Below are 23,412 nucleotides of genomic sequence, written 5' to 3'. Positions count from 1 at the left end.
TCCTCTGCATTGCACTCAGGCTCCAGTGATTCGCTCTGTGAATGCTGGCCATTTGCATAGCCACTCTCCCTCCCGCTTCCTGGCTGGCTGCTGAGGCTCCCCCCTCCCTCCCTCCCTCCGCCTCCCTCTCCTCCTCCTCTCCCCTCTTCCTCTTGCGCACATCTTCTGGAACGGCGCTGCCGACGCTGCTCGTGTGCGAGCGTGTGTTCCCGCGACGGGCTGCTCTCCCTGGTGCCGCCGCCGCCGCCGCCGCTGCTCGCTCTCACCGAGGGCGCCGATCTCTGGATGGGGAAGGGGCGCGCTACTTGGCACAACTTGCAGGTGCGCCCGCGCCGCCCCCCGCGCGCTGCCGCAGCCGTCCGACAGACGCGCGAGAGACGGGGATTTCACTATGGTCTCGTTCCCCTGGACGTCCTCTGAGACCACTCGCGGAGCAAAAGGAGCGAAAGTCCGAACGTCGGAGCCGCTTTTCTGAAAGAATCACTTTGCATAAGTGCTCTCACCTTCCTTCCTAACTTGGCTGGCGTTTGCGGGCGATTAATTGATTTTTTTTTCTTCTTTGTTATTTGGAATATTAACATTCTCTGTTGAGAAGATGCTTTTAATTTTGTGAGGGCTTAAGAGAAGAACAAAGAGAAAAGGGGAACTGGAGCAAGCTGGGAATTCTTCATCGCCATCTGAGGTCACCCTAATGTTCTGAGTGAATGTTTGATTGTTTTTGTAGGATGATTTATGATACGTCATTACCTCCTTGGGTGCTACGGATTTCCTAACTCAGTGAAGAACAGCAGAGTTTTTTTTTCTTCTTCCCAACGACATTTTGTGTGGTGTCCCTCTTGATTTTTTTTTCTTTCCTGCCTCTGTGGATCTCTTCCTCTATTCCTGGGTATAGAGCGGTCTGTCAAGGTGAAAAGCATGGGGCTGTAGAGCTCACTGAAGTTACGCCTTGATCTGAAGCCTCATCTGGCCACTCAGGGAAAATGTTTGGAGGCTGGAGGACACGGTTTGCTCCCCTGCGGCCTGTGGTGGAGCCCTTAAACCAGAATCCAGCTTCACTCACCCACCTGGCCTTGTGGATCACTGCCCTGGCCCTGGGCTTTGTGGCAGGGTCAGAACCAGGTGCTGTGGAGGGTCTCCACCACATTCACCTCTCCCACGGAAACAAGCGTCACCATATTGTGCCTATTGCTATCCACAGATCACCCGCATCCCTAAGAGCAGGGCACAGTAAGTATTTTCTTATCGCCCCAGAGGTAGATTGTGTGCGTCCACTGGTTTTTGGAGCGGTTGGTTTTAGATTACGTCATAGGTGCGAACTTTTGTTTTCTCCGTTCTTAAATTGGTTTGTTTTCTGCAGATTCCACATTGAAAATAGTTCATGATAATGTTCCCATTGTAATAAAAATCTGCTTCCCAGGACACACGGTTAAACTCAGCAAGTGTAGCTTAGCTTCATCCCCTTTTTTTCAGCCTCAGCAAAGTGCCCTCTGTCTCCATGTCTGAGATTAGTCATATCCCATATCTGCAGATGTTCCACTGTGTCCAGATTAGACAGGATTAGAACGGCGTGACGCTCCGTGTTGCTCCTGGGTGTTTGGAGGAGACAAAGATGTGTTGCCTCCAGCTCCGCAGGGCGTCGAGCTGCTCCTGGCCCCTGCCCAGCATGGAGGGTAGAGGAGGCCTTTTTATCCCGTGTAGCAAGGAGGTTCATGACACAGGCATTAGGAGCAAGGGAAGAAGAGAAAGGAGGGAAAACCTCAAAAAAGGATCACTTATCTAGCTTTTAATTGTTTAATGGGGGGGGATTTTACCTGAAGTTTTGAATTATGTTGATGCTTATGAGTCCGTTTGATGCTTCATTGGACCAAAAGTATAGATTTTCTTACTAGTCGTCCCATTGCCCAGCCTTTTTGGAGTGACGTAATCTCTACTGGTGAAACAGTAGAGATTACGAGAAACAAACCCACCACTGTATGGAGAAATATTCGTGGATGCTTAATACGGATATGCTGATTAATAATTATATGAAGCTGTGATGAAACCAGGGCTGGGCCTTAACACAGAGCTGGACACAGAAGCAGCACAAACATGGCTGGAACATGGATCACTGAGCATGAGTTAGAGCTGCGCAAACATAGATTCCTCAGCTCCTCGGTGATGATGAGGAAGATGGGAGGTCCGGCAGCCGACCGAGACAACAAGAGAGGCAATTAGGCCACTCTGCTGCGACCTGTCTGGAGTGGGCAACACTCAGCTGCCTCCTGCTCTCCCCGAGGACCCAGAGGGCATGTGATGCTTTCAGGCGCATTCCATGACTTTATATCACACGGTTATTATAACAGCTGCTCCGTGCTCGTATTATGAGGAAGACGGAAGAAAGAGAGCGAGAGCCGGGAGAAAAAGCTGTCTCAGTAACGTGATTAAATTTTTGGTTGATCAGCACACTGAGGGTGCATAAATGCAAAATGGGAGACATGCTGTTCAACATGGTACCTGGCTCCGGGACAAAGACTGCTGTGGTAAAGCCCCACTGCCGTTGTCTTAGCTGTACAGCGATCGGTTTAATTTTCACGGGACTTGTTCCTTACATTGGGCATCTGTTCACAGCAGCAATTAAACGTGAACAGCTTAATTCTTTGGCCCTATTTTTGAATGCATGTGCCAAAATACTGCAGGCTTAACTAAGTATTTTTTAAAATTCTACTATTACTTGTACAATCATATTGGCCATACTTACGTAACTGTGCCTACTTTTTACTACCGCTGCCACAGTGCATTTAACATTGTCCCAAGTCATTAAAGCAAACACAAATAATACATACAGTAGTTGACAGTTATTCCTGTGTGTGAATTGTCTTCACTTCAGTTTCATGCACTCATTCATTTAGAATGTAGCTCAATAAAGTCACTCTGGCTGCTCTGCCCTGTTATCAAATGTTCAGATATTCAAAATTCATGTAGGTCGTTTCACAGGAAAATGCCTTATTCTCTTACACACAGTATATATACAGTATATATACTGTGTGTATGTATATATATATATATATATATATATATATATATATATATATGTGTGTGTGTGTGTGTGTGTGTGTGTGTCTATATATGTACATACAGTATATCTGCATACTGTAAGGGAGAACATCCTGTGGTGAACTTGTAGATGTCATTGATTTATGTGGAAAGAAGAAGAAAATTACCATGGTCAAGATGTATGAAATTGAGTTGGAGTGTGATGCATTGTTTGTTTAGGGCTAGCAGTAATGAGGTTCAGACAGTATCAACTCTGACTTGCAGACATACCATTCATCATGAACACACTCCCAGAGGTGATTCCTATTCCTTGAGATGGATACAATGCTCAATAGTGTATGCTAGGTAACAAGGTTATCATGTTTCCTTCTCTACCTGCTGTTCCTGTTTATGATGACAAGATCTAAGCAGTAGTGACGCTGCTTTCAATGATTATTACCTTCAGTTATTCATGGCTAAGTGGATTCTCTGCAGATCATCTTCTACATTCTACTGGCAGGAAATTGTGATGTATAATGATTCGAGCCAAATGTTCCCTACCTTCCACGTTCTCACTTGCTCTCATCTACAGTGCTATGTGTGTGGTGTGCTACCCTCTTAATATCATGGCACATATGTTCAGCGGAGGGGACGGCAACCTACAGATCCACGGTGATGATATACTTAACACGTCTGAGGGAAGACGTCCCCCAACACCTGCTCCATCAACCGCACAGTCAAACGGCTTTTGGATTTCAAAGCTCTGCGCTTTGATCAAAGTCAGTGGAGCAATTTAAGTGATTATAATCAATTTTAAGGCTCTCCACCTTCAAAACTAATGGTTGAATGAATTACAGGCAGCGCTCGCCTGTGCTGGCACCGGTGCAGTGGGCAGAGGAACGCGAGGGGTGAAAAGACAGGGATGAAATCAAAAGATAGAAACGGAATGAAAAAGCAGTGGAGACGGAGAAAGCTCAGGAAAAAAAAGCAAATGACAGAGAGAGAGAGAGCGAAAGCGGATGAGCTGTGATGTTCCCTTGCTGCCAGTGTGTTGTGGGCTTGTATAATATAATTACTCCCATGTTTCTGAGCTGATGTCATTCTGCGATAGTGTGAGGGTGACAGTATCGCTGCCTCCGTGAGGCAGCGGAGATGATAGCTGGCCCGATAAGCATCTGAGTACATGTTCCTCTGCTCTAGAGGGAGCACAGGCAGTTATTGACCCACGGATGAGAGAGTGAAGACTGCGGTCGTTTCATTCTCTCCTCTATTGGACGTGTGAGAACATAAGCGCCCTCTTTTTGTGTGTCCTTAACCTTCTTGCATCTCATGCTTACTCTCCCCTCGTCGTCCCTCCACGCCTGTGCGGGTGCTGCATTTCTTCCAAGCCACTCGTCCTATAGCCCCACCATCCACCCCCCACCCCGCTTTCATGTTTTTCTACTGAGCCCATCCAAGCAGACAGAGTGGGCAGCCTTTTTGCGCCGGCAGTGGTCTGTGTGGTTACGGTGGTGACCAGGCAATGGTTGACATGAAGGGAAATGAGACCTGACTGTGCGTGCGGTGGGCAGTAAGAGGTCAGCTGAGTAATGTGTCCGGTTTCGGATTAGAGACTTGGAAGACAGAGAGGGAGAGAAAGAAAAAGAACCCCCTCCTTTGACTCTAGGGGATTTCTGTGGCCCTCACATGCATAGGTCCTGGATGAGTTTGAGTCAGGGAGCTCTTTACCCATAAGGCATTCAGTGAATCATCATCAACAACATTGTCTTTCCTCCCATGTCTAACTATATTTTTCAACCTGTCTGTGTACAAACATGTCTGTCTTTCTTTTATAAAGGTATTTAATGCATATGCTTCAAAAACATTTATTCACTAAATTGAAAATACACATAGAGTTATAGTCATTGTTACGGTGTTTGAGCCACTGCAAAGTTTTTACATGACAGAAGTGGCTACACAGAAGGCAGGGAACACGAAGTAATGCAGCGCAGACTGCAGGTGGAGTCGTTACAGATACTGTATTAATGAAAGAGCTTGATAGTTCTCTGCAGTCCATTCTCATTGACTCTATAAACGTCTCTCCATTTCTCATAGGAGCGGCACCGAAAAAGGGAAATAAATAAATAAATTCATATAAATAAAGTGAAGATCAAAAATGCAAAAGCCCACATTTTATCTAATCTGAATTGAGTTCAGTCACCCTGGAGAAGCCTCATTCTCTGTCATCATAATGAGGCAGCAGCAGCTATCTGTGAGCCAGCCAAGCCTGTACACACACGCACACACACACACACACGCACACACAATGAACAACACACTCCGAAATCATCCTTCATCTCTTTGATCACTTTAAGCCACAAATACACCTTAGGAGTGTGAATATACTGTAGGTAGCTGACATGCAGCTGACATATGGGGAAGACTGCACAGTGGAGTATAGTGTTGGCTATCATTTAAAATATCTGCTTTTAAGACACAAACATGTAATCTACACTTCAGATCTGTAGTAGTTTCACCAGAACAGTAGCATGTCCCCTAGTGAGGCACTAATTGGTTCTAGGAAAGGTCAAAGGAGAAAAAATAGAAGACGGAGACGGTGAAATCTTTGGGCCTTTGCAGTCAGATAACCCCGACCACAGGGGAGGCCAGGCAGAATGGGTTTCTGTGGCAGTTCACTTGCACAAGATGAAAATGTATGATTGCCATTGATCATCCAATCGATTATGAGTCTCTGCTTAAATTTCACACAGTTGTTTTGGGAGATAAAAAAAAGTGCTCCGTTCTCCAAGTATTGTACTGTATGTGGGCGGTTTGACTGACAGCAGCATAATTGTTCTGGGCCCAAATCGTTACCTCGCTACCTTAATATCATGTATGTTGACTTGGTGATAGCCTCAAATAAATAATCGAATGTTTAAAAAATGAAAAGGCACCCTGTGTTACAATAGACAGCCTCAATAAGAACCGACCATGTCATAACTATTCTTTTTGCGCAATTTACAATTGTTCACCTGCAGCAGAGTGGCAACAGAAAGAAAGCTGCCCCCTAATCCACTGTAATAGGATTGTGTGGGATTTCACCTTCCTCATTGCTCCTTCCATGCCTGCTGGCAAGGGCTGATAAAAACACGCCCGCCTAACACCTAAGTGCAAGCTAATATTAGCATATATTTTGCAACATAGAGTAGAAATTACAACGGAAAAAAAAAAAACAAAACCACAAAAAAAAAAAGAAAAAAAAAATAAAAAAAAAAAAAACAAAAAAAAAAAAAAACACAAAAAAAAAAAAAAAAAAAAAAAACCCCCCCCCCACCCCCACCCCCCCCCCCCCCCCCCCCCCCCCCCCCCCCCCCCCCCCCCCCCCCCCCCCCCCCCCCCCCGTTATATATTTATTTTGTTGGTAGATTCGTGGCATCGGGATGCGATAGAGGACGGCATTGCTCTCCTCTGGTGCTCCTACATAGCCCGTTGATAAGGGGGAGGCAGAGCCGTATATAAATCACAAAGGCTGCGGTTCTGCTCCACGACAGAAAAACCCAATCCCTGCAGCTTATCACATGCAGAGTTTATTTCTGGCGATGCTATTTTTCTCTCGATATTGTATCACTTCCATAAGATATGCAGCTAATTAAATAATATCTCACCACTTAGCAGAGGCTTACTTACAAAGTGAGGCTACTCGGCATTAGGCAGAGCAGATGTTTAATCCTGCTATTAAAGCACAGGCGCGCTCGTCTTCCACTGGTTACAGCTTATAAACAGTGACAACTAAACAGTGTCATGAAGGGAAATCATCTAACATGAACACTGTGTGTGCGTGTGTGTGTCTGTGTGTGTGTACATATATGTACCGTATGCATATATAGTACCAGATTTTGAGATTTTGGAGTGTTGTTGATGCTCCACTTTCAGAACTGCCTGCTACAGAAACGTGTTGACTTGAGCTAAACAGAGGGACAGTACAGAGATGGTTTAACATGATATTTCCTCATACTCTCAGTATGAAGACGTGAATTCATTATACAGTTCAGTGAGAGGCCTCCTCCCACAAGCCCAGTGCAACTATGTCAAAGTAGCACAGACTTCTATACTACTTGCTTTTATGAATATGGATAATGCTCCCCTTTCCGACCCCAAAGCCACTTCTTTGCGAAAGCTGCATTTGTGGTGATGGCGGTTGGACTGGTGACGGGCAGACGGGCAGAGTTGTCTCTGGTTTTAGATCAGAGCTTTGGCTCTGGTCTGTTTTTTGCCTCACTTCCACTGTGTAATTATCCCCCACACTTGTCTTTTTCAGTAATTAGAACTGCAGTCATACTCCACATCTGTTGGCTCCCTAATAGAGAAGACAGCCGCTTCTAGAGACCATTTGGAGTCTGTTCGGTACATGCTACCACACAAACACACTGAAACTAAATAATGAACTAATGTCTGATGGCGCATAATCAGTCAAACAAGCTTTTAACTGGGAATAAAAAAGCCCAGAATTGACTGATGCTTGATTTTCTTTAAGTCTAACTTGGATTTGTGTGTTTCCTGGCACAGAAATTAAACACTGGATGCAGAAAAATCTAATCAACAAATTGCCGGCCAACAAAATGGCTGACCTGAGCTAAGAGAAAGCGAGCATTGTGTCTCAGGAGCAAATGAGGCAAGTGATGATGAGAGAGTGAATTAGAAGCTGTCAATACTGTGAGACACCTCTATCAGAGCCAAGGCTGTTGGCTGGGGAGGCAGATATGCAGCTGGTCGGGGTAACAAAGGGCCCGTTTGGTGTATTGCGCCATCAAGACACTGGGTCTTGTCAGCTCTGCCTAGATGGGCCATTCTGCTCCACAAGACAGGGGCTCATGTATCACTTAGGGCTTAGGGGAAGTGAGCATCGAATGGGAGGGGGGCAGAAAGCTCTGAGTGACACTGGTCCACTGAGCTTTCATGGTATAATGTTACCAGCCCAGGGGACTTTACTTCGGCCATGAATTGATGGCCCCCTGCTGTGAGGAGTAGGGATGGTTGATATGGCTGCACCGGAGTCCCCATCGTGATGACGCTGAAGCTTTGTGTGTCGATAAAATATGGGGCACGTCAACAGAACGGTGCAGAATTAGACGTGTCTATTTACAGATTTGGCTGAACTCAAAGCTTCTAAGTACAGTAACAATATGATGTAGGCAGTTCATCACTAAACTGCCTTGAAGGCTTTCATCCTCGCTGAACGCTTAGAGGAAGTGGAATCTGATCCAACGGTTCCTTGAGGCCTCTGCGTCATAAATTATGACGAACTGTAGTTGGATTGGTGGCTAAATCTGTATGATGTTGGAGTCACGGAATATGACACCAGTCTGCAACCAATTCAATTCTTTGACAGCAGTTTATTAACAAAAGGAGCTAATTGTTTTGACAGGATATTGTTTGTTGAGGATTTAAGACCTCAGTTTAATTCACGCTGCTTTATTTTTAGCGTTGGCATTGGCCACATACTCCACTGTACAGTACGACATTTGGGTTTTATATGAAAGAAAACATCTTTTAAATATAAACTTTGATGCATTTTGCCGCGGTCTGGTCTCTGTCTTATCTAAATGAAAGCCTTCTCTAATCAGATCTTTTTCTATTGCAAATCTTTATCTGTTTCTCTCCTCCACCCTTTTTCCTCTTTGATGTGGTCATTTTGTACATTTTGTACTTTGCCTTGAGGTCTGACTTAAGTGCTCAGTGTTTTTCTCCCTCTCCCTGAGTTTATTAGGTTTTGTTGCTTCTATGATTTGGAGCTGGCATCCAATACCCTCTAAAAAAGGATGACCAATCATGGGGGCAAGCAGCAATGCCCCACTTTTAGTCTCCACTTAATTTAATTACATCAAATTAGCAAAGCAGGAAGAGAGGGGAAGTGGGAGAGGATTAATCCTCTGCAGCTTACGAAGGCAGGTTGGACACTGTTAGCTGCACTATGCAGAAACGCTGCTTTGGGATTGTCTTCATTAGAAGGAGCTTAGGGCTCATAGGTCACTGGATATTGTTAAAACAATCCTGTGGAAATGGGCTAATTAGAATTTTTGCTTAGTCTAGCTTAAAGACTAAGAGTGATGGTAAAGAACTTCAACAGTCAGGCATTTTTCTAGTAACTTTGTTTTGCAATTTACGTTTGTTGTAATAAAAATTCTAATTTCTAAAAAATATATATTTTATTAAATTCAGTATAATAAATACAAAATACTACTTTACTGTATCATTTGAAACTTAGAGAATTAAAGAAGCGCTTGCTGTATAACTGCACATTACAGTATATTGCAACCCTGAACTGCAGATAGAAGTGAATACTCTATCTGGCAGCTGGTGAAGATTAAGTTTCCGGGCAATGAACTGTAAAAGTTTATATTGACTGTGCTATATATATGCCAATATTCCCAGACTTATTAAGCCAACACAAAGTTAGCAGGTAGTCTGCGTTGATGTAGCACCTCTGTCCACTCTGCTTTCTGCTGACTGCGAGGAGAATAGCTCAGCTTCAGTCCACTGATAAAGACTGAAGGGGGGATTTATCACTTAAAAAGGAGAGGACTGTGGAAGAAAGCAAAGCAGAATGTGGCAGAGTGTGCACTATACAGTATTTTATGCTGGGAGCTGCTTCCATGCAGCAGTTCGATGCTGGCTGGTGAAGCAGCTCTGTTTCCCCTCCAGACTTATACAATAAACGCCGCGGGTTCACGCTGTAGCAATATCGAAATTATGTGTAAAATGGATAAGACGCTCACACAGCAATTCTATATGTTTATCCTTTTGAGGGAATTCTTTCTGAATAGTTGCAATAAAAGTTTGATTTGTTGCCGTTTCAGTTGTGTGTTTATCAGGATTGTTCCAGCTTTTCTTCGCGTGGATTCTTTCTGGTGCCTGCAGGTCCTATTTGAACTGTCTGTCCCATTATAAGGGAGGCAGTTGTTGCTGAGAGAGGATTAAGACAAGTCAACAATCCATAGTCTTTTTCAGTCTCTCAAAGGGCTGCTCACACACCACTGAAGCTGGAGAATGGCTTTTTCCAGGAGCAAAGCTTGAGAGTGAGGTTTAAATTGTTGAAAGGACCTTACTATACCGCAATGGAACAATGGACAGATATAGAAACAGAGATTGGATGGGAGCGAGCAGTGGCCACAGGGATCTGGCTACATCCACTATACCTCGCTTTCCAGCCTTTGTTGTCCGGCTGATTTTCTTCATCTGTACCCACGGGACAGGCGACCGGAGGCGGTGCTTAGATTTGCAGACTCCAAACAACTGGAGGAACAACTGCAGTCAACTAATTTCTTTAGAGCAGCTGTTGTGCGCTGTACTTAATTATTGTAGTATACAGCAACCGTCAAGCAAAGGAAAAAGGAAATTATCATCATGTCACCTTCAAAAATGACACCCGGCAGGAGTCCTTGGATTTTAGCATTAAAATTGCCATGGTTCATTTTTAATGTCAGAAAATTTGCAGTTAATTCCAGCATTATGCTTATTCATACCAGTGTTTTAGATGCTACATAACCTGATATTTGTAGAATATTTTCACAATGTGAAGCCCTCTAAAACATTAAAAGACCCACCATAAAAATGAAAATGGCAACTTGACACAGATTTATGCTAAAAGTGTATTTTATTGTTGCACACAAAGGTTAAACAAATGCTATAGTACTCCGTCATGACTGGAATTAAGCACAAGTTACATCTAGCATTTCTGCCTTTGGGCAAAAGCACCGTGATTAACTCACTTAGAAATAACAATCTGTGACATTTCTATTTAAATAATTTACATAATTTCCATCTTCAGTTGACTTCTGCTGAATCTAGAAGTCTTTTACTTGCTTTTCTAAACGCTGAGCTCTATTTTTGCAAACGAGTGGACCCAGCACAAAAACCCACGGCACAAGGTGTGTTCACCGCCGGCAATAAGGACGGACACATCCTCAGTATATGTGTTTTTTATCCCCAGTCGAAGCTGTGCAACGTGACAGCTCCAATATACAGTGGAAAGGCAGCACAGCACCCCAGAGCAAATCGCCCTTGTGCAAAAGGTGCAGAATTGCCACAAGGAAGTATATAGCACTTTAAATTTAATTAGCTCGCCGTAGATAACATATTAGGCTACTGTGCAGCCCTAATGCCGCTGGCTTCATTGCCAAATTAAAGAACAGTTCAGTGACATTATGTGAAGAGTCGTACAGAACAAGCAGCCAAATAAAAGCTGCGGTGGGAAAGGTACTTTTACCGGCCTGCGTCTCAATTATTGTGCTGCCACATGTGGATGTGCAGTACTAGAGTAAAAAATAAGCCTTTTTTCTTCCTCAGGAAATTGCATCAAGTCTAATTGGCCCATATATCCTCAATAGACCTTAAGTGAGTTAATAAGCAGGGCGCATACATGCACACAGGAGGCGCTTCACCACCCTTGACATGTACTTACAAGGTGGACGTGACACGTAAGAATCTAGTGATGCTTTTACCATATCTCCTCCACTACTGAAGTTCACAGCATGCCACTAAAAGGCCAAACGTGCACAGACAGGTAAATCCCTGACAGGAACAGCAGCTCTGCCAACACATTCACACATCCACATAAGAATAATAGTAGGAATGAACCTATGGCTTTAGGGTTAGACAAGAAATAGATACCGCTATGAGAAACAAACATCAATGTGGGAGGAACTGGACATCTACTGTATGTGTTCTCCTTCAATTCTTGTTTCTTATTTTGAATTAAAGAGTGTGATGTACCATTTAATTATTCAGTGGTTCCGTGAACTGTTCCCCCTTCTCAACCTTCGCTGCAATTCACAGCTTTGTAATCGGTGCCAAGTTCAAACATGCAGCTGCAAAGGCATTTAATTAGCTCGGAGTTTGAGCCGTTTGCTCATAACCTCACATTTTATTTACCACCTCATCTCCTCCACTACTAGACCATTTAATTGTCCCAAAACGTAAAATATAGCAGGAGGAAACGTAGGTCCAGGTGGAAGAGAGAATTGATCACAACACTCAATTTTCCCTCATGGCACAAAATCTTCAGGAGCATTGATCGGGGAGATAGCTCCTTCACCAGATACCGATAGTGTTTGCTTGTATAGTGGTGTCCACATAAATTGTGGTAGTGATTTCTCTGGAAACTGCAACGCTAATCCAATAGACATCATTAAGCAGCTTTTAAATGCTCCCCTATCCACAGATCAAAGATGAACCCACATGGCGTAAACAGAAATATAGTTTTAGTCTTTTTGAAATATTTGGAAAAGTAGCATTTTATTAAAATGGCATAAAGTTGTTAACTGTTGTCACAGTGTATATATATACAGTATATAAACATAGATTAGAGAAACATTTTCTTTCATTGACTTTCCACTCAAGTGTTTAATGGAAATGATCCAAATTCTAAACCAAGCTATTGTCTATTTTTGCACACGAGTCTTTACAGGAATCCTTGGCAGCAAATAGAGAAGGAAAAAAAACGCAAGTGCTGCTGCTGACAGAAATCAGATCCATAATGTCATCTCTCCTTTTCATATTTCCATCACAACTATGTAATTATGATTGGATTCCTCCCCAGTTTCTCGGCAGAGGTGGTAATATGAGGCTCGTAATGATGGCCGTGTTGGAGGTCAGAGGAAAGACAGTCTGGGGGCCTGACCTTAGCCGAGCAGCATAGTCAAACATAGTGCCTGCTTGGAAATTTTAATGACCTCACAATCACAAAAAGCCAATACATTGTCCCTCGCCTGTTGATGTGACCCTGTACAGTCTATTAACATACACGCCAATGCACTCAACACAACACAATCGGACGGCGACATTAGGAAGTCGGCGCTGAGCTGCCTCTCGCGCGCGGGATACGGTTGCTATCCCACTGTCTCCTATCCCACACACCTCTTTGGCCAAATGCAGGCAAACTCCTGGCGCTACAATTTTAATGAAAGCAGACTGTTTGATCTGCCTATGTTTATCTTCTTTGATGTTAACTGACACAGCCGAAAGCGGCCAGCTCTCGGTGTAGTCCAACACGAGTACAGATTCATTTATCATTCCTTAACAGGGGCAGCTCGTGGTTGGGAAGTTCATGCGGTGGGTCTGATGAGGTGGGACATGTAAAAACCCTACGCTAAACTTGTTGGCTTTTTGGTTTGACCTCTCACAGTAAATGTACAGTAGCAGATCAAAATGCAAGAGAGTCTGATTTGCATGTGTTCTCGGGGTTGTCTCGTGTAGTGCTACATATGTAAAACACCTCGTATCCCACACTCCCGTCCTCGTACCTGCTGTAGATCTTGTCCCTTCGTATGGTTTTTATTAGACACTGGGTGAACGGGGAATAAACTGAAACTCTTGTCAAATTAAAGAGACAACAAACAGCCAAGTATTTCCAGGACACTACTGTATCTAATGACTACAACAGATCCATATCAGGGCCCAGTGTCCCAGGAGAGCGCACAGATAACAAATATGGAGCCAGCACTTAATTACTCCCACCACTGGAGTTACACAGGCACGTGTGCGCTGATTTCATGCCACTGCACAACTGTGTAGGTGTGCATTAGCCATGTTCCTCAATGCATCTTAATCCTCAACGGTCCCTCAAGGACTTCCTTCCACTTCCAGTACATTTCAAACAAACGGCGCACACAAGGACAAACTTACAGTACTTTCTTTACACTCTCTGAATCTGTATTGGAATATGTATTTGTTTTGCATTTCACATACAGTAGTAGTGACCTTTGATGCCTTGACATGATAGTCTTGCTTTTTTCATCCATTTAGTTCAAGGGTGTCACCAGACAGATCTTTTTTTCCTGAAGGTCACCAACAGTAAATAAGCTGTCATCAGGATAAAGTAGGTTTCAAATCATATGAATAGACAGAAAGGGGGGGAAATGGACGCTCAGGGGCCCAGCGAGTTCCAACGCTGACATGGTTTAAAAGGGCTTAATTATAATAAGCCGGAGCATGGAGCAAGTGTTTGGTGGCTTGAGGCGAAACTCTGAGACAGTGACAACAGTCCAGAGCGAGCAGCATGAATTGGAGATCGCTCTGTGCAGGGGCGAACATCAGATATGCATTAGGGGAACAAGACTGGTTTTCAGCAGTAGCCGGCAGACCTCATGAAAAAGAAATGATGCCTGCCCCGCCAAAATATTACGCGTAATGTCTTTTCCTTTGTAGAAGCCATCAAGCTTCATAAGGCTTTATCCATTAGGAGAACTAGAAGGCTTACAGTGTTATTTCATTATGTTTTACAAATGCAAGTTATGCTTTATGAAAACAATAAATCCCATTGATCTGTATGCCGTGACACCATTTGTTAATCACATTATTGTTAATTAATGAAGCAATTCTTTTCAGCTAATGGGTGACGCTGCGTATTGACTCAAATGAGGGAGTGAAATTGGAAAAAGGAACTTGAGAGTTGAATGATGCACTTTAATCACTGCATCGAGAAGGAAAAAGCCAGAGAGAAGAAGCCAGAAATGTATAAACAACCGTACATTTTATCGATAGTTTTGTATCCTCGTGAACTGGTTTACAAGAAAATATTGAAATTACAGTCAAAATGATTTATAATCTATTGTTCAGACGGAGGCTGCAATTCCCTGCCCGCATGCATATTAATACTCTGTCTTTCTTTCTGTCCTCTGCACACGCTCCATTTCCCTCTCTCACTCGCACACACAACCATGTAAATCCATAACACACCAGCGCAGCTTCTTGTCTAATTTTTCACGAAGATAGCTGTTTTTATGCTAATCTGACAGCTGCATTCATTTCCGAGCTTCCTCACTGGCATTTATTTCCCAATCACATACTTATCCAATCACAATTACACATACATGTGCGCACGCACACACACACACACACACACACACACACACACACACACACACACACGCACACACACACAAACACACACACACACGGACACACTTTCTTTTGCAATCACACGTTTCTGTCTTGAACCAAAAATGAATTGAAACACTACCTTAATTAAGGTTTCTAATTGGTAAGAAATAGGCACTTGTTTGACTGAGACAAGTCTGGCAGCTCTGACAAAGCGGAGGGCTGCAGAGTTGACGAGCGTCAAAACCTGAGGCTTCACAAATAAACATACTTCACCTGCCAAGAGGCTTCATTAGCCGAGTAGGACTTATATGCAGCCGTCAGCTTGAGTGGGTCACTGACCCAGCGCTGCGTAGTTCATTCTCACTGAATAGCTAGGTAATTAGACCCAATCTTCCATCCACCAGGTCACGTCCAAACCTTTCATACAGCTGCTAAAGGCAACGTGTTAATGTAGTAGACAGTAAATAGCTGGTTTGGAGGTCAGAGGAAGGGCATAATTGGACCAGTCAGTCAATAAGACTCGTAGTTACTGTATGGCTGCCTTTGAGGCTGCTAATGAAGCCAGAGAGAGTTGGGGAGGTAGCCGTAAGCCCTGCTGGTTACCTGGACACCAGGGGCATGGACACATTCTTCCTAGTGTTTAGTTGCATCGCTTGCCTCTGGAGGTGAAGTAGGCAGCAGCAGTAAAGCTGAGTGACTGTGGGCCATGATGAGGACAGCGGCGCTGGTACCTGCCTCCCTCGTCCTCCGCTAAATTTTTCTCTACTCACTTGACACGATTGCGTTTAAACCCTTAACTGGGGCTGAGAACTGCTCGAGAGTGATATGTTGCTCGGAGCTCCTCAAAGGCGTTACTCAGCACAATAAAACACTCCAGCCTGAGAGTGCTCTCCGCACAAATGACATCAGCTGGCTTTGCTGTGTTAATAACGTTTGTGTTGACAGTCAGCAGTTCGCACCTGATACATGGCCTTGAGGGGCAAGGCGCTGTTAACATCGACCGTTTGTTCTTCTCTCCGCTTTATTTCTCTCTAGCGGGAACTACGTACATATTTGGGCGCGACGGTGGACTGATCACATACACGTGGCCGCCCAACGACCGTCCAAGCACGCGGGCGGACCGGCTGGCCATCGGCTTCAGCACACACCTAAAGGATGCTGTCTTGGTGAGGGTGGACAGCACCATTGGTCTTGGAGACTTCTTGAAGCTCCACATCGTAAGTCACCTGATTTTCTCTTTACTTTCAACTGCAGTCGACAGCCTGCATGTTCAGGGCTAAAACATTTGCTTCTTACTGATGTGATGTAAGTGAGGGAAATTTATATTCTATTGGTCCCATTTATATTTGTATGATTACTTTCTGTCAGAGAAGGACGGCGTCATGGTTTGGTTTATTTTATTGCCATGTCCATGTTAATGAGGTGTGTGGGAAGAAGAAGCCCATGTCGCCCGGCTCCTCTGTCTGTGCGCTACAGCCGCTGTGTGTGTAGCAGGAAGTGAGGGAAATGGTGCGGTAATAAAGGTTGGTTCCATACAGTGCATCTCTGACCTGGACATAATTCTCCTGGCTAGCACATGACCTTCCCCTCGCCTACTGAGAACACTGATGCTGGCCAGCAGCATACAGGCACATTACACACACACACACACACACACACACACACACACACACACACACACACACACACACACACACACACACACACACACACACACTCAACCTCAGCTGCCCACTCACCAAGATTCACACAGACGGTAAGCATGCAGCAACATATTAGGTGTGTCCTGAGGACGTACAGCAGCTACAGTATGATTTTGGTTACATGAGATATTGCTGTATTTGCTCTGCATGGAGCAGCTTTCTCATCAAGCCTCAGGGCCATATGATTTTTAGCCCCTAGTTTTATGCCAGATTGCTAAATGCCTGTACACACAAGATGCTGAAAAGAACATAAGAAGGAACTAGGAAATAAAAAGTGCAAAAGGACAGGTGTGCTCACTCAGATGTGCAAATGCATCACCTCGTGTTGTGCAGCGCTCTGGGCCCGATTCCACCTGCAGAAAACACCTGAGCAGGGATGAGACGGTAAACGCTCCTCTACGTGCTTGTTTCATGGGATGAGTGATGAAAAATGTCTTTCCCCGCAATTTGCATAGACAGGGCTCCTTTTTAAATTAAATGGCACAACAGGGCTTTGCTAGGTAGCTCATCCCAGCGCTGCGCTGAATTAATATACATACAAATTTGCTCACTTGCTTGTATATCACGCACACTTGTTACCTTGTTTCTGAACAATTCAAACCCTTTTGCAATTCATTTAAATTCAGGCCCTTGTGGCAGGAGGTGATTTCCTCTCCTGCACTCCAGCTGTAGCATTTGAACGTTGACATGTGGACTACATATTACATCATTTATTTTCTTTATTATGAAAAATGTGAAGGAGAACAGGTCATGTGGAGAACCATCTCAGCCTATAGTATGTGCTGGGTGTTATGTTCACCATGTGCAAGATATGTAGGATATAGACTGTAAGATATTAGAGCCTAGATGGAGAAATTAGTCTTGCATGGTCTAACCAGGTGGCCAGATCATGCAGCTTACAGCGGATGCATGAGCAACCTTGTTGATGAAATGTGTAACCTTCCACTGGCAATTTCCAGGGAGAAAATGTTGACAAGGTGCGTTCTTACAGCGGGGCAGCGGGTTGTGAGAACCCCCTCTCCCCTCACACCAGCAGTCACTCTAAATGCTCATTCCTACTCATTACTTCTGCACATTAATCTGCAAGCGTTTGTCAGTTCATGAATTTTATAAGAAAACAGGAACAAATTAAAATTATTTGGACACAAAGTGTCATTTATTGTTACAGTTTATCATCACAAGAGGCTTTTTAGACTTGGATATATACAATAGAAGCCCTTTAGATATTTCAGGCCTTTGTATTCTCAAAAATTACAAGAGACATGTTTTTACACACCTACAGTACACAGTGAAAACTAATGCAAGAATAGCAATGTTCAACTATTCAGCACCGGTAAAAACCCCATCAGGTTGAATTAGAGCCTGAGTTATTCGCACTGTAATTTGACAATATCAACTCTCACACACACTGTAACTGGCTTTCCTAAAACATTTTATTGGGGACAAGTTAGTTTCTCTCACTTTGACTAGTTTTTCTTTTTTTGATCGAATAATTATATTTAATATATTTGCCCGAATGCTGATTTCCATTACTGAGAGTATAAAAAACTTTCTGCAGCTGTGCTTTACTAACAGTTGTGTATTTAAACGATGAGGCCCAGTGGTGTTCCCCTTATTCGTCTCAGCTACCTCTTCTATTGGAGGAAATGTCTTAGAAGGAGTGTATCTTCAGCTGTATGAGATGGGATTAGACCAGATTTCAGTATTTACCCCCCCTCCTTCTCCATCCTCTACATCCCTCAACCCCCTAATCTCCTGCTCCCATTTCATGATGACAGGAAACCCAGCGGGGCTTGAAGGACGCCATCTCAGCTCACACTCTCAAGAGGGAATTTTCGGAGTAATATGTGGAGACTATGATTTAAATGCACCTCAAAGGAATTGCGATCCTTCGCCCGCCTTCTCTTTCTATTGCAGATAAAGACAATGACTGTGAAGCCAGCAAACCGTCAAATGTATGACAATCACTTTCCCCAGGCTCATTAGTGTAGTGCACATTAACTGGGGCTAGACTCAGAGTAATGTTCCTGCTATTTCTCCAATTAATAGGATTCTCAGCAAGACTTCTAACATATTCTAAGGTGAGGCATAGTTAGCAAGTGTTTGAGCAAGTATCCCTGTACTTCTGTGCATTATACTGTGGTTTCTATCTGCTGTAACTACAGTATGAGTTGAGTTTTAGAGCAATGTATGATGAGAAAACATAGAACAACACAGATTACTTTGTAGAGTTCAATTTTATTTTTATCCTGTTAAAGTACTTCATCCCCTGCAAAGAGAGTGTCAGTCATTCTTGTGCACAAACTGGAGTGGATGTCTGTTATTGGAAATCCATCTGTACATTTTTAGGAAGCCATTTACTCAGTGTAATGGAAGGTTGCAGTTGTTGTCTTCTCTTTTTGTCGCCAATGAGCAGCAGTGACAGTGACTATCAGAGGCCCTTCTCAGTCTCAGGCAGGACCCTCCAGGGGCCCACTGAGCTTGTTTTGTGCTCTCACTCAATCTCTTTGTGGGGGTTGGGGACCATTGCAGGCACTTTCTTCTTTTGCTTCTTCTAATTGTATGTGTCTCTTTATAAAAACAAGCAGCAAAGGCACTAGGACAGTGACAGAAGTTAATGTATTCCACAGAGCAGAGAGGATGGTGAAATAACGACTTTGGTGGAACAGTGCTCCCCTCGGTGCTCCGTAGCTGACTACCAGAAAGAAGGTTCCTCTACTAATAGAGCACACCTTTAATTGCAGTTTCACCTTATTCTTTCTGATTCTAGAGGCCTCACTTTCTGAATGGCCCTTTCCAGGTAATGGCACATTTTCCGTGTTTGTGTAGGTCGGCCTTCTTCTGGAGTGCTGTTTATGCAGAGCTGCGTGCTTCATTAGGTGAATACTGTACAAACCGCTTTATGCTGCAGGTGAGATTGTTACCTTGGAGAGATGCTGCAGGTCTCATGAGAGCAGCATTGTCACGCTATCCCCAACACTCCTATTAAAACACCTGTCTGGGGAAGAGATCTTATTCTCATCCACTACTTTTGTTAAGGTCTCACACCCAGTAATTACCTCCTATACCGGCTCTGCGCGCACACACACACATCGCGTCTGAATGCGATACCCACAGGGATCACAGGTACACAGCTTTGCTGCGTTGCAGCCTCGTCAAGGCACGTCAATCAGTTATTAGCCCCTGAAGCAATTGTCAGATTCTATGTTATACTTTTAAAACAGTGTGTTCCTGTCTAATATAAATAGAAAGGTAATGCAACAAAACAACTGCGCTGATGCTAACCTGTGTGTGGGCGCAGGTTAAGTGCTCGAGTCCATTTCCAGTGAAACATTTAGAAATGATTTTTATTTGTTGGGTTTTACGGCTGCGTTTGCACATTTGTCACCTCACAGTTTGGAAAGCCGTTTCTCTCCGTTACTTTATCAGCTGTTGCTATGGTGACAATCCCAGTATAGGACTGGGATGGTGTTGTTTGAGCTAAGGTGATACTGTATGTATCTTAAAGAGGGAGGGAACTAAAGAAAACATTTTAATGCTAATTTTAAACTGCAATATCACACCTCTGCTGAAATGGCTCAAAACCCAGCTTGTGTATCTGAAACGCTAACAGACCAGGGTAGCTTTAAATTCAGCTATTCACTTTAAATACCGCATGTACTGTAAGTCCAGACACAAAAAGTCGGGCCAAACTATTTCGATATTAAAGGAGTGTGTCCAAACACAGATTTGTTCCCTGCGACATTATTCATCATTCAACTGTCACGCTCGGCTGAACAAAGGCTCAGAGTAAACACATCCATCTCACAAGTGATTTGACTTTGCTTGGTTTCCGCTGACACGAGTCACTCTTACTCCTGCACTCTCCCCAGCTGCCTGGGACAATATCTAAAAACAACAGGAGCTGCTGAACCCTCTCCACTTTCATCAAAGCGGTCTTAGAGCGACGGAGCGTGTCATTTGAGGATCATCAGTAAAATGCTGGCATGGGAAGTTGAAGTGTATTTTTGTTGTTTGGATACGTTGCGTTTCCTATTTTCCATCGTTCTCGCCGCTCTCTGCTCTTTGTTAAGGAATCAGTTCTTCTGAAAAAGAAAGGAGGCTCATAACCACATTTGTGTAGGCGGTGTATATCACCAAAGCTCCCCACTCTGGCCATCGCCGCCACATTGAAATTTACAACCAGATGCCGTTCTGCTCCTCTCCTGCTTCCTCCCCATTTCACTGAGTGTCAGTAAAACCAGAACTGCCATTCACCAGTCAGTATGTTTGGCAGTTTGCGGTGCAGTGTGTGGCAAAGCTAGGCTAATGGTGCCGTAATGCTGCGTTAATGGCTGTCCATGATGAGGAGACAGCAGTGGAAGGAATGGATGGGGGGGTTTCATTGACCTCATTTAGTCCCTCAGTGTTGTTCCAGTCACACAAACATGAACAGGCGGAACACAGCAATGAGACTAGGTAACACTCTAATACTATAACATATATTCCCATGCTTCTTGTATGGTTAAGATCCCCAATTTGAGCTGTAATTGTTTAAGTGCTGATGAGCAGTGGGAATAGTATGGTAATGGCACCGGTAAATTTAGCATTGATTTTATGTCAGCTGTGACTGATTGCAGCAAAAGCATGTATGCGAGTGCGAATGGCCCCCTATCTCTTTTAGTGGCAGACGGGGCAGCCACTCGGCTCAGATGATGCACCTGACCTCAAAGAATCAAATCTCATCATCTCCATATTGAGAAGGGACAGCGCTAGAATCACCATTACTCATCTTTCAATTCCAATCATTTCTCAATTTGTTCAAGCTCTTTGCCACTGCGAAGCCAAGTGGTCCATGAAGAGGAATGAGTGTGTCCTCGTGTTGCTGTGTGTGTGTGTGTGTGTGTGTGTGTGTGTGTGTGTGTGTGTGTGTGTGTGTGTGTGTGTGTGTGTGTGTGTGTGTGTGTGTGTGTGTGTGTGGACGAGTGCAAGCAAGCGAGAGAGGACAGGGAGATATGTGTGTGCGTGTATTTGAGGGGACAGGACAATAATGTGTCTCCACTTTTATTAGTGTAACAAATCACAGTGAGTACAGCTTGTCATTCCCAAAGCTGTACATCAATAAGTTATAGGCTTACCTCATACAAAGCAATATTGCCGTGGCTAACATGAGCTAAATTGGATTTCATCATCAATGTAACACTGTCAAGCGTGTTTGCTTTTTTCTTCCCGGTTACGAGGTTAAGAACAGCGACATCCTATTTGTTATTATAGTTCAAAGGATGCATTCAGTCTGAGCCCAGCTCCCTGACATGTCCCTGCAAAGCGTTCAGCCCAGTTTAATCAATCTGCCATTCTCATCTTGGTCGTGTTTGCTCAGGGACTGTCACATTGTGACATGTACTGTATGCAGACGAGTCTCAGACTGCAGCGCACTGCAGAGTCACTCTAGTTGTTGACTTTTGACACAGCTGCCCCCGGCCGCAGGGCGGGTTAAAAATAGGCTGTCTTCACATGACTGTGAAGCACAGCGTCTGCCCACTCACACATATGGCCCACATTTTTACCATCTCCCAAACATCAGCGCTACCCTATACTTTGTGTTCTAATATGACTCCTGTGAACCCACGGTAGAGTTGACAACTAATGGAGGGATTTTAAAATGTGTTTTGTCTTGCTTTTATGTTTGCGGCTTAATTATCTACCAGAGTGGGCAGCAAAAATAGTCACATTAGCAAATCAGTTCCAATGGCAGCATGGATTGGCTTCAAGAAATTTTGAAGAGGGGAACATTGTACGACTTAGCCCCATCTGTGCCTGTTTCTGTGTTTCTCAGTTAATCTGCCAGGACTCTGGATCTCAGTTACTGTAACAAGGTCCAAAAATGGGTTTCTTTATTAAGGCAGGGAGAATTAAACGCATTAGCCGGACGACACTGTGCTAGCACTTAGCACAGCCTCCTCATGTATGACACCTGTCTGTCACTGTTTACCAAGGTCAATTTGGACCAGGCCAAGTCTGAAATGACAAACATATACCATAGACACAGACGTGTTTTCCAGGGTGCTTCACAGCTAATTATTCATAATTGTTGTTGGTGCCCTGTTGTTTGTTTGGGGCTGCATGAAATATTAAACAGACGGCCTCGCCTTGTTCTGGTCAACTTAATTACCTTTTTCACTGCTGCACCGCTCTCATCTGCAGCCCCTTGTGTTTCCCATCCAAGCCTGTTTAAACATAATACACATGCAGGCATGCTGTTTTTAATTATGCGCTACTGCGGCTACATCCTGACGCATGGCGCGGTGGGCGGAGCGGTGCGCGCCGCCGGTGGTTCAGTCCAGTTAACTTTAGCGAGGGCGTGTGCCGGGAACAAGAACGTCATGCTATATTGTTACAGTTTGCTTTCACCAGTAAACCGCACAACCTCATGAAACATTAAGAGTAAATGAGGAGCAGGAAGCTACAGATTGGGAGGAAAGACATATCGGATAGGCGCACGGAAATCAACCCAACTGAAACCAATCTTGACGCGGGTTTAGGTCGAGGGGAACTGTATCCGCTTTTAAGATGTCTCGGGCTTCTGAGAGAGTAACCACATTGTCAGCAGAAACACTTATCCTCCTCTTGTCCCCTGTTTATGAATAATGGATGTGTGACCCTGCATATATCCTCTATAACTAGCCATAACTGCTCAGGTCTGACACAGTGACTTGAACTATACTTACACACTCAGTAAAAGCAGATGATGCTGAAGTTAAATGCTGCAGGACGTGTGGGGCCCCTTCATTTCTAGGGCAGACTGCTTGACCACTGTCTTTTCTGTCAGCTACAGTATAGAGATAGAGAGTTGCATTGC

At 44.1% G+C, this 23,412-nt stretch overlaps 1 protein-coding gene across 31 annotated transcripts in view; it reads left to right on the top strand.

The window, feature by feature from the left end:
- The window catches only part of LOC114870515 (neurexin-1a-like), a 180,176-nt gene that overhangs the window by 100,078 nt on the left and 56,686 nt on the right, over positions 1-23,412 (top strand). For 27 of the 31 annotated variants that reach the window (XM_029175267.3, XM_029175255.3, XM_055502309.1 and 24 more), the window contains one exon: positions 15,907-16,088. In XM_029175267.3, coding sequence (XP_029031100.1) covers positions 15,907-16,088 — 182 coding nt within the window. Of the gene's footprint in view, positions 1-153; positions 1,228-15,906; positions 16,089-23,412 lie in introns of those variants that run through there. The other 4 variants (XM_029175275.3, XM_029175274.3, XM_029175272.3 and 1 more) reach the window with 2 other exon arrangements.

This window comes from Betta splendens, chromosome 15 (genome assembly GCF_900634795.4).
Source record: "Betta splendens chromosome 15, fBetSpl5.4, whole genome shotgun sequence".
Lineage (NCBI taxonomy): Eukaryota > Metazoa > Chordata > Actinopteri > Anabantiformes > Osphronemidae > Betta > Betta splendens.
Note: the sequence above shows the minus strand (reverse complement) of the source record. Positions and strands in the feature narration are given on the sequence as shown.